Raw genomic sequence first — 12,536 nt, forward strand, 5'->3', positions numbered from 1 at the left:
GGCCGATCCAATCTCCTGACATGAACCCCATTGAAAACCTCTGGGCCATACTCGACCAGCAAGTCAAAAAACAACCAAAAAAACCAACTTCGAAGAGCGATCTACTCCAAGTTTTCAAGCAAGATTGGGCAAAAATCCCACAATCTAAAATTGATGAGATGATTCTCATGATGTCCCAAAGGATCAACGAACTTCACGAAGCGAAAGGAAGATCTACTAGATATTAATTAAATTATAAATATATCAATTCATGTGAATATAACTGAAAAATTTCATTTTTTCTGAAAAGGTGGTGTCTATTTACTTGTGACCACACTGTGTACATTGATGATTATAGTCTTGTTTTGTCTTATAACTTATTTCTAAAGGGGGACAGCAGTTTTTATTTCTTATGTAAAGGTTATAATATTCAGTCTTATACTGTTTAGAAATTCAACAAAGTTAGATATACTGTCTCTATCATATTGCCATGTACTAAAGATATCATCCATGTAATGTAGCCAAATTACAGGTTTTTGTAAGTGTGTGAAAGAATGTCCAAATAGTTCATCTTCAAAAAAGACACTTATAGGTCACTAAGTAGGAGGGAAAGGGAAGATCCCATGGCTTAACCACTGTTTTATTTGTAGAACATTCCTTCATAGGTAAAGTAAGTGTTGTTAACACAGTATTCAGTTAGGCTGGTTAGGTGATTATCATTAGAATCAAGGTTACTTTGTTCCAGTTTGGCTTTTAAACAGATTAGGGCCTATTTGACAGGTACCGGAGTGAAGAGAGATTTAATGTCAAAGGATGCTAAAATGTCTTCTTTTTATAGGCTAGTGTTTTTGATTCTGTTCACAAAGTCTTTGGAATTTTTAAGAGAGAAAGTATTAGCCTTTACTAAAGAAGTAAACTTTTTTAATTAAGAATTTAGCAACACTTTGTATAGGTAAGCCCATGCTAGATACAGTAGGTCTGTGTGGTGTATTCTTCTTATGTATATTTGAAATAGCATAGAAATGGGGGAATGATAGTGGGTATGAATAAAATAAATTTTTTTGAATGGGTCATGCTCTTTTATGTTTGTGAGAACAAGTTGGGTCATTCCTTAGTAAAGTGTATGAGCCATCATTTGGTAGAGTGTGGACTCCTTGTCTGTAATAGGATTTATTAATGACTACCATACAACCAACTTTGTCTGCTCTAGTTGATTCATTTAAATTGTTAATTTCTTTGTTATTTGGGTTAGTTTTAAGTTTATTCTCTTTACATTTTGAAAGGGTAGAAACTATGTTGACTAATTTTTTCAGCTTGACTATAATTTAAATTGAGGTTTTTAATGTTTCAGTGGTAGCAATTATTTGTTCAGTTGGTACAGAACTATGTTTAACAGCAAAATTTAAACCAGAGTTTAAGATAGACATTTGCTTGCTACTTAATAGTTCACTTGAAATGTTTACAATATATGTTGGAAGAGTTAATGGTTGGAAATTGTTTACTTCTCTTTTAATTACTGAAACTTCTTTTTCTGTTTGATTCACTCCTTTTTTGCAGTCTTTTGTAGATCTAAACCAATTTGAAGAGTCTAGTCTGTTCCTTGTTTCTCTCATGATTTCTCTTTGATATCTCCTCACTCAGCTTTGCAACGTTTTGCACATATCACCATGTGATTAAGAATGTCTCATCCGATACTAAGACAGTCATACGAATGAACAATTTTGCATATTAAGTCAAACACTCTTCACAATATGAAACAATTACCCTTTATGCTCCATAAACAATTTGGTCAAATTTCATTAATCTCTATTGCTACTCATCTGCCATCATTTTCATCACCCTTCATCACATTTATACACAACATCCAACTCATCATCAAGAGAACTTTAAATTTTCAGCACAAAACGGTGGGCCCACACAATTTTTCTGTTTACTCAAGACATTCTTTCATCTATCACATCTTTCTCCCTCCATTCAATTCAATTACATAATCATAGCAAACACCATCTCAAGGTATTGTCCACACTGAAAGACCACAGGATAAACAAAGACCAAGAGTGACATCCCATGTCATAAATGAGGGTAATCATTGGCTAATAATGCTCCAATGATCAACATAATTCAGGACTCCATTTGGCTGATTTATCATGGTCCAGCCAACAGATGTGAAAAGTAGTTAGCACAGTGTGATTTCATTTCTTTTTTTTTTTTGTTGCATTAATACCATATTTCTTTTTCTTTATTTTTGTCATATCTATAGTCTTCATCTTCCAGGCTGTGCCCCACCATGAATATCATTGGATCCATGTGCCTTTTATTGATTTTTTTTTACCACCAGAAAAAAATTCGAAATCTTGCTTTATCCCCACCACACATACACCTAATTTAGAGGCCAGTGGTACCTACATGTATGCTTGTACTTCCAGAACAATCGTTTTCCATAGAGAAACCACAGGTTTTTTTATCCCTTTTTTGTGGGCTTTTTCAAGTTATTTACCCCCCCCCCCTTTTCTAGGGAATTAAAAGAATTTACTCCCTTATGAAAGGATTGTAATAATTTCAAGACCCCTTTGTTCAGCTCCTTGGGAACGGGGCTTCAAATATCCTTGTTTGCAACTTTTTGGGGGAACTTAGATGACCTTGCAAAATATACACCTTTTACCTGAGAAAATTAGAATGTACATGCAGCCTTTCAGAGCCTGAAGTAGGGGCCAGGGTCCACACATACAGCTCAGCATGCAGCTGAAGTTTTGTTTTTGTTTGTTCTATGCATAGCATCTACTTCCACTGCACTGGTAAATACACTGATTCAGTTCAGAGCCCTCTGAGATCTCAGTCTGAGTGCATCATTGTGCCGATCCATTCAACCCTTCAGATAACGATGAGAAATTGACTTGATTTTGAGAACAACATTGCAAATAATTGTCAGAATAATTTTGTTTTTCTCATACTTGTTTCATGAGATAAAGATTATTTATCTTTAAGGGGAAATAATCACTTAAATTTAGATTTTCATGGGCAATTTTTTAGTGGTTACACACCTTTTGGATAGTCTGCTGGAATTTTTGGTGGCCAAAAACGAATGGAGCCTCATTAATTTTGAGATGTGGGAAATGATGTCAAATTGGAGCCCCAGCTAAGGAATTGAATTGAATCCTCAATCCCAATTCACAAATAAATTGATTCTTGAAGCCTTGCAGGGCCTAGGAGAGAGGATAGTTTCTGAATTTAACATTTTCCTTACTCGAAAATGTATTATAGATTCTTACCTCTTAGCACAACCTCTCAACCTTCTTCCCTACTGTTGGTGTATTTATTTTGCCTTGTTGAGAATGAACATTTGTTCAAGGGCTAGGGCTCACGGGCATTATTGCATATGGAGGATGTGTCAACCTTCTTTTGGTGGAGGTCTATAGTCTGATGATTACATCATAGGCTGGCACAATACATGCTATTACCTGCAGGTGTGGAAGAGTTGTTCAAGGTTTGTGACATACAGAGAGGTGAGTATCTATCTGAAATATATTTTCAAGTAAGCAAAATGTTAACTTTGAACACAGTACATGTTATCACTTTTTTGTTATTATTATTATTACTTTACTGAGAAAAGTGTTGCCTAAGTTGTTCAGACTGTAAAGTGTAATTGATTTTTTTAATATGGTTTATCAAGATCTGATAGTCTTTTTTTTTTCCTTATTACATCTTATGCTGTAAATGTAATGTAATAAATTGAAGTAAGGGTCCAAAAGTATGCTTGTCCTGTCAAATAAAGCATTTATTCAATGATAACGTTGCTTTTTGTAACATGAAAGAGTTAATTAGAAGGTCAGTGTTTTTTTATGATTTACTGCAGAGAACAATAGTTCAGAAAACATTTCATATGTCGCTGGTTAATATATTAATTTAGTGGGTTTATTTTTGTATGGCATTTATATTAAAAGATACATGACTTAAAACTTCCTAATCATGCTATCAATTTGTTAATAATTGTAAATAGTCAACTTCACTGTTGGAAATAGCATTTGTAAGTTCTTATGAAAGAAATAGTGTGAGTTAAAACTTCCTGCTACTGAATAGTAACTCTTGTTGCAGTTCTTGTAATCTGAAAAACCAAAATTCTTGTCTTACTTTTAATATTGTATACGGGTCTCATATATCATTATATTTGTGTCAACATTACCTATTTGCTTAATTATACCTAGTAAAGTGGTTATTTTCTGAAACAGATCTTTGATTTTTAGTTTTTTTTTGTTAATTGTAAGCTTCATATATTTGCTCATTTATCCAGTATTCTAAATCTTCATGGAAACCCAGGGGACTATGCTTGGGGAAGAGGAGGCCTTGACTCAATTGTTACACAAGTATGATTATATAGAGTATATTTACAACTAATAAATGTGATAGAACTTGAAAAAATCATTTCATTTTAAGTGCATAATTATAGATAAGGTAATATGACTATTAATGGTTGGAGATGGCTTGAATGGGTAATGAAGAAAAACTTTAGTATAAGCTTAACATAACACCAAATGTACAACGTTTCAACAAGGTTTTGTCATCATGATGATGATAAAACCTTGTCGAAACGTTGTACATTTGCTGTTATGTTAAACTTAAATTAAAGTTTTTCTTCATTACCCATTCAAGCTGTCTCCAATCATTATTAGTCTCAAAGTGGGTTCCTCGTCATCAAATTTTAATATGACTATGTCAGCTTCTATTTAGTCAGTGTCCAGTTTGAGATCAGTGACAAGAATAGAAAAAGACATGATGTATTTCATTTACTTAAGAAAAAATTTTCATCAAAATGGTATGTAAAAAGTTCAAGTTAATATGCTTGTTACACAAAAGAAAAAATGTAGCACTGTATTAACAGATCAAATTGGCTTGGTGTCAATTTTACAGTTCACTGCCAGTTTGCCATAATTAGAAACTTAACACTTTTTGTTTATAATTAAACATTTTCATATATGCTGTGGTCATATTGACCTATGAAATATTAATATAGCTTTTAAAAAAGTGATGAAATTTAATTTGTTAAATAATTTATTATAAGCTTATAATACTTAATTGTATAAATCTAAACAAAATGATGATGAAACTAATTTCCCACAGTCCACATAAGGACTTTAATACATTTAGTCAAAATGAGCCAAATATACCCAAAAAGTTTTGCTGTGGAAAAGTTTATTAAATATTTTTTTAAGGCAGTTTTAATATGTAATGATACAAACCATGCATTATTTTATGTAACCATAATATTGAACAAAATTATCTTAGTAGAAATAGCTTTTAACTCATGTGTACAAGTGTTACTGATGTTACCTTCACAAGGCTGCCTTGTTACTTTTCTCTGTGTTATAGTGGCATTTATTATTGAATATAGTTTTGAAGAGTTTTAATTTTATATACAACAGTTTTTTACATTATGTCTGTAATGGTCTAAAATGAACATGCTGCTACAATCAGGGTTCAACAACAAAAACACAATTTATTCACAATAATAACACTTAGAAATAAATTCAACACAGTTAATATATAAATGCCTGGCCAGGGCTTCACACCAATCTTAATAAACAATTTATAAATATTAATAAATCAATAATAATGGAATCAGGACAAAAAAATCAGAAAGAATAAACCTCATTCCAAAAAAAAGAAAGAAATACAACAAATACAATATTCCAACAATACCTTTCAATATCAATATTGAGTGACAAACAGCAATAACTATAACATTCAATAACTATCTCATGACTCCCTCTCTTAGTGAAGCTTCTGGCAGGGTGTTTATTCACAGAATAGTCACGAGAGTGCAACCTCATCTGATCATAAATTTACATACTCTTCTGCTTCATATCTATACATCATCTCTAGGGAAGCTGGTGTTAGTTTCATCATACACACATACATATACTTACTCCAAAAACAAATGATTATGTAGAAGGTGAGTTAGCATTTTAATGCAACTAAAAATTCATAGATAAACTAAACAATAGAAAAAATAATAAATAAATGATAAACGCAACCATAATCATAAAACAAAATATAGAATTTGCTGTCTCACATGTTGAGTTTAGTGCATTCACTAGATATTTCTTAATAAAATTAAAAGTGGTGGTGTCATAATGAACATGCTTTCAAGTTGTTTGCTGGCAGGAGATTAAATCATTATAACAACTACCAATTATGAACATATTTACTCTTGTTTACCAAGTTGTACTGTGTACGTCACTTAGTAATGGCTTAGAAGGGAGTTGACACCCACAGATATTGTCGTAAGTCATTGTAAAAGTCCCTAAGACAGAAGCTGTAAGAACCAAATTGGGCTAGGCATGGCCTTGTGGTCAGCATGCTGGACTGTGAATTTGAAGGATTCATTGTTTGTATCCTGTTGCTGCAAAATTGTGTTCCTCACTTTGGGACTGTGGGTGAGTTATAAAAGTGATAGTCAAATCTCACTTTTTGATAAGAGTAGCCCAAGAATGTGCAGTGGGTAGTGTTCACTAGCAGCCTTTCATCTAGTCTGTCAGTTCCAAATTGGTAACAACTAGCATACATAGTCCTCATGTAGCTTTTAGTGATTATTCAAAAAAATATATATCAGCCAAATTAAATTGTTGTGTGTATAGCCACAATTATTGTTTATTGTAAGCTTAAGTAAAAATGTGAGTTTCTAGAAACCAAAAAAACTTATTTCATTTAGAACTATGTAGTGTAGACGTACCTGTGAGGTGTACTTTCAATTAACATATACACATATATATATATATATATATATGTGTGTGTGTGTGTGTGTATATGTTAATTCTTTTGTGTCTTTTTAGTATTTATTGTTTATACAGTACTTAGCAGGCAATGAGCCCTCAATAATCAGCATTAAGTTACTTCTTTGCTAATAGTACATACATTGATTCAACCATGTATTTTACATCACACGAAATGTCTATCAGGAAACAGGACCGTGAAAACATTTCTGCATACTATATTTGCCATATTAATTTCCAATTAAAAGTAACATCATATATATGTTTTTCTTATATGGCCTCCTAATATAATTGTTTAATTATGTTATATTAATCCTTTCCAGCTTGTTTATCTCTTGTTGTTACAGGTGCAAAATTATGATTTTTTTGCAAAATTCTGTGTGGTCCATTCAAATTATCAACAAAATAAAATTTACATCCACAAATGCTAGAATAAGAAGTTTATATGGAAAGATGTTTTGACACTTTCACATATCCTCTTCAGTCCAACCTTTCTTTGTGAGAGAAACACATACAGTCTCTTGAGGGCATATGATGTTATTAAGGGGTTCAGTTTATAGTGACCTTTGGAAATGTTGAAGTTTGGCAATTTTTGAACTAATGAACTTTCTACAGTTCTTCTTTGACATAATTTCTAGTTTTATGTATCATTTTGGTGATTTCCAATTAATTATATGATCAAGGTTCTCATGTGAAGAGAAATAGCATTATTTGTATGACCATTTTTAACATCCCTTTTATTTTCTGTGAGTCTTGCATCTAATTTTGTACCACTTTTACCCACATAAACTTTGTCACAAGACTTAAAGGGGACTATATAGACTTTTTGTTTTTTATTTTGAAGTGCAAACATGTTTGAGGGTAGGAAGTTCTTAATGGTTGTTGGGATATTTATAAACAACTTTGAAATTGTTGTTTTTGAGACATTTCTCTAGAGCCACAATATTAGAACTGTAGTTGACACTGAGTATTTTCTTCTTAGTTTCATATGTAAATGATGCTGTTTGCTGGCTATTGTTCCTATAAAATGTCTTCCTTGCCTTAGGGCATTTTTAATAAAACCCATAGTAGCTGGTAGTATGATGACATATTCTAAAGACTCTTAGGAACATGGAAGTCATTTTTACTGTTTTATGGTGGCGTAAGAAGAAATGAATATAGCTTAACCGGTTTGTTGGTTTTCTATAGATTGAAAGGACAGACTTTGTTATTTCTCTCGTCATGAGAATATCTAAAAATGGGAGTGAATTATTCATTTCCCATTCCACATGAAAGTTGACAGTACTGTGAAGCTTGTTTGTCCTCTGAAACAAGGCTTGAAAATCATTTCTAGTATGTGGCTAAACCAAAAATATGTCATCAGTGTATCAGAACCAAGAGATTTTCTTTGAATTCAGATTCGCTGTAGGAAGTAATTCACTTTCTAAATACTTCATGAATATGTTACATAAAATTTGGATTAAAGGGTTTCCCATAGCCATTCCATATTTCTGTCTCTAATATTGTCCCATTCATGTGAATACATTATCATCAACACATATTTCCACAAGGAGATGAAAGTGTGAAACAGCACAGGAAGAGGAATGTTAAGTTCAGGTAACTTCTTTATAGGAAGTCTGTGGTTTCGTCAGTTGGTACATTTGGAAATGAAGAATCAATGTTAAAACTGACCAGTTTTCCTTCATTTATGTTACAGTTTTTTATTTTACTGGCAAAATCTATATTATTTAGAATGTGTGATAATGAGAACTTTCTTAGAGCAGGAGATAAGTGTTGTGCCAGCCATTTGGATAGATGATGGGTAACTGATCCTACATTGGAAACTATAGGTCTAAGATGGTAGTCATCTTTGTGGGTTTTAGGTATTCCATACATATACAGCAGAGAAGGATTGATCCATTTAAAGATTTTTTAAAAGATCTGATTAATCAGATAAAAATATTTGGAGAGACTTGTCAAAATCAGATGCCTTCCCAAGTTTTTCACAAGTGTTTTCATCCTGCAATAAATTGTTTAGTTTTTTCATTGTAAGTACATTTATCCATGATGACAACTTGTTTTGCCAGATTTAGTTACTAAAATATCCTTATTATTTTTCAATTTTCTTAATAATTTTTTGAAACATTAAGGAATCACAAAGTCTTCATTACTATTGTAAAAAAGTGAAGTGATTAGACATACAGTTAAAAAGTTCAAATCATCATTATTGTCCTTTGCTGATTTAACAACATCTGATATCAAATAAAGGTCAAGATCAGCATTTTCGAAAGAAAATGTGAGGCCATAGCCTAACGTTATTTCTTCTATATTTGTAAGACTGTAAGGGAAAGATTTACAATATTTTTATCTGGTTTAGAAGCTTTGGATGTAAACTTTATTTTATATCACTGTACCCAGTATTCTGTATTTACTTGCTATAACTGAAATATTAAAATTTAATGTTCACATTTGATTTATGTTTTATTAACGATTGTTTTAGATAAACTAATTAAAAAACTGCAAGCCACAATTTTTGATTTTGCCAGCAATTATGTTTTTTATTGGCATGGTGGAAATCTTTAAATTTCTGGACCATGCAGATAAAACTTGTCAATGTGTGAAACAAAGCTGGAAATCTGTGAATTTCCTATAAGTTTATTGCTTATTTTTAGCTCATATAGTTTGAAAACAGTGAATTTTAGAAGTTGGTGAATCAAAAATTGTGAAATTCAACTTTCTGAAAGTTCTTTTTACAATTTTCAAGTTTCTGAAAGTAATAAAATTGTACATATATCATCTGAAAGCTGAATTTTTTTTCTTTCTTGTAGTTTATTTGTCATAGAGCTCCCTTTCTTCCTTATGTAGACTGTAAAGTTCTACAATTTCACTTAGTTATGTTTTGAGGCTATGCAGGGCTTGTATTTTGAAGTTAGTAATGATTTTATATTGTTTGTAAGATTCCCCCTACCTATATAGTTCAAATGTTACACACTTTGGAGAACTCTCCATAAAAAGTTGGGTCTATACTATCAAACCCATGTACATTTGCCTTTTGTACCAACAAAGAAAACTAAATTATCACAACACTGAATGATTTCAAAATTCTCAATTCAGGTGAATATAACATGGAATTATTAATAAAAAACTTTGTTATGCAGAAACCATTAACCTGTTGATAATCATACTAGTAGCTCCTTTCAGTTCAAATGCTTCTGATTTGTCTAAATTATTATTACTTACTTTTAAATACTTTGTACATTTCTTTTTCTTCTCTTTGATTTATGCATATATATATTAATTTTTGTTTTCTAACTTAGGTTTAATAACTTATATTAACCTTAAAACTTAATCTACCTTACATATTTTATTTTTATTGTATAAAATGTAATTTTTAATTGTTTTCACAGAAAATTACTGAGGATAGAATATGTGTAACCTGAAATGTCGTTTGAATAAGTAAAATGATTGTTTTTACCATCAACAAATTAAATTATGATTCCCTACTTATTTTGAAGTAGTTGTTAATCTAATTTCAGAACTTGTTAAAGAGAGCTGATTCACCATTGGTGAAATAGCTTAATATACTAAGTGATAAATTTGAGATTTAATATCAGATCTTTACATTCATTGATTGTACTTTGTTAAATGATGTTTGATTCTGTATTCATACCTTTTGTGGTAGCAGATATAACATTAACATTGATAGAAATATTTTGATGGTACCTGATGATGCTTGATTCTACTGAAATGTAATACAACCCTGTAATAAAACATTTTCAGCCAGCTAAAAGCTGTTCATTCTTTATTGCTTTAATACACCTGCATCTCTACATATGAGGATCTTCCCAATCTAATTTTCAACTAGAGTTGAAGACTTGAATGTTTCATATGGACATTGTTTTTGCACAAAAGATATTGTTGCCTCAGCGAGGTCACGTGACTAGTGTCACTCCACATATTTTCTAGAAATATCTTGTTCCTTCGTGAATGCCCTAGCATTTACTAGATATATGTTTGTCTGGTATATATATAAGACGCTCACAACGTGACGTGATAATGTGTGTAGGTAGTGAGTAATTAAACTACAGTCAGAAAGTATTGTTGAAGTTAACGTTCGTTGTTAAAATGTTTGTTATAGAGCAACTGTTGAAAATAAGTGTATCGGTAAAGTTATATTCAGAAAGAATAAACCAGTTTTATTAAGTAAGGACTTGTGTCGCTAAAGTTTCGTCGGAACGAAGTTACGGAAAATCAATTAACGACTGGAGGCGTAACAAATTGGTGTCAGAAAGTGGGACAAAAGAAGAAAAAGAGAAGATGGAAACGAGAAGCGGCAAATCAAACTACAGTTTAGCAGATTTGATGGCAGCAATACAAGAACAGCAAAAGAAACAAGAAAAGAGACAACAGCAGTTGCAAGAAAACCTGCAACAATGGCAGCTCGAACAACAAAAGAAACAAGAAGAATGAGAAATTAAACAAGAAGTGAGATTACAGCAGTTGTTAGAGGAAAAAGAAAAGAAACAAGAAGAACGAGAAAAGAAACAAGAAGAAAGAAACAACTGCTGTAATCTCTCTTGTTTATTTTGCTGTTCGAGCTGCCATTGTTGTAGGTTTTCTTGCCACTGCTGTAAAGAGGAAAAAGAAAATAAACAAGAAGAATGAGAAAAGAAACAAGAAGAGAGATTACAGCAGTGGCAACTGGAACAAGAAAGGAAACAGGAAGAAAATCAACAACAATGGCGAGAGGTACAAATGGAAAACATTAGTAAATTTAAAAGCAAATTAGATACGTTAAAGAACGATCTATTGTCTTTTACACAAGGAGGATACATTGACCATTGACTTAATCAGCCCCAGACAGTGGCAAGCCCCTTACAGAGCCCACAACTAAACCCTAATGCAGACATATTCAGTCCCGTTAGAAGTCACATCCCAGATATGAATGTCATTAATAGGAGTGATCCTGTGCGAAGGAAGCCACAGGAATTCGATGGGAAGGCACTGTGGGAAGCATATAGAGCACAATTTGAGCTACTGGCAGAGATGAATGGATGGACAGAGGAGCAGAAAGCTGTATATCTGGCAACGAGCTTGAAGGGACAACCACTGGAAATACTTGGACAGTTGACAGCAGCTGACAGACACAACTATAAAGCACTGGTAGAGGCTCTGGAACTCAGGTACGGAACCCAGAATCAGTCAGAAGTCTACAGGGCTAGGTTTATGACGAGAATCCGTGCTAAAGAAGAGAGTCTGCAAGAGCTGGCACAAGACTTGGAAAGCATGGCAAACAAGACCTACCCAACTGCACCACCCGATCTCCTCAAGGTGATGCTGAGGGATCAGTTCGTAGATGCCTTGGACAGTCCACAACTTAAGATACAAGTGAAGCAAGCACACCCCTCTACCATGCAGGATGCAATGGCCAGAGCTCTCGAATTTGAATCTTACATTAAGTCCAGCACAGAGGTACCGATGTTGGTACAGTCATCTGGATTCAAGGCCAGAAAAGGTCAGCTTTCAGAGAAGTTTGAGGGACTTTGCTGGCACTGTAACAAACCTGGGCACAAGAGAGCTCATTGCTGGCAACTTCAACACAGGGGAGACGATACAGCAGTAAAGGCTGTTACCAAGAAAGGCTGTTGGAACTGTGGGGAGCAAAGACATCTGAGGAGCCAGTGTAAGAAAAATACCACCAATAAGTCAGCTTCGGGAAACCAGTAGTGGTTGGTGCTAAGGGACGCCCACCAACCTCATTGGGGAAAGTCCCAACAGCTAAGTGTAAAATGACAAGTACACATAGTATCT

General features: G+C 33.0%; 1 protein-coding gene across 3 annotated transcripts in view; it reads left to right on the top strand.

Moving 5' to 3' along the window:
* The window catches only part of LOC106460768 (E3 ubiquitin-protein ligase RNF115-like), a 126,580-nt gene that overhangs the window by 90,082 nt on the left and 23,962 nt on the right, over positions 1-12,536 (top strand). For 2 of the 3 annotated variants that reach the window (XM_013920503.2, XM_013920504.2), the window contains exon 7: positions 4,268-4,340. The exons of the other annotated variant lie outside the window; for it this stretch is intronic. In XM_013920503.2, the coding sequence (XP_013775957.1) occupies positions 4,268-4,340 (73 nt within the window). The remainder of the gene's footprint in view (positions 1-4,267; positions 4,341-12,536) is intronic. 3 annotated transcript variants of the gene reach the window in all.

Source organism: Limulus polyphemus, unplaced genomic scaffold (assembly GCF_000517525.1).
Source record: "Limulus polyphemus unplaced genomic scaffold, Limulus_polyphemus-2.1.2 Scaffold832, whole genome shotgun sequence".
Taxonomy (NCBI): Eukaryota; Metazoa; Arthropoda; class Merostomata; order Xiphosura; family Limulidae; genus Limulus; species Limulus polyphemus.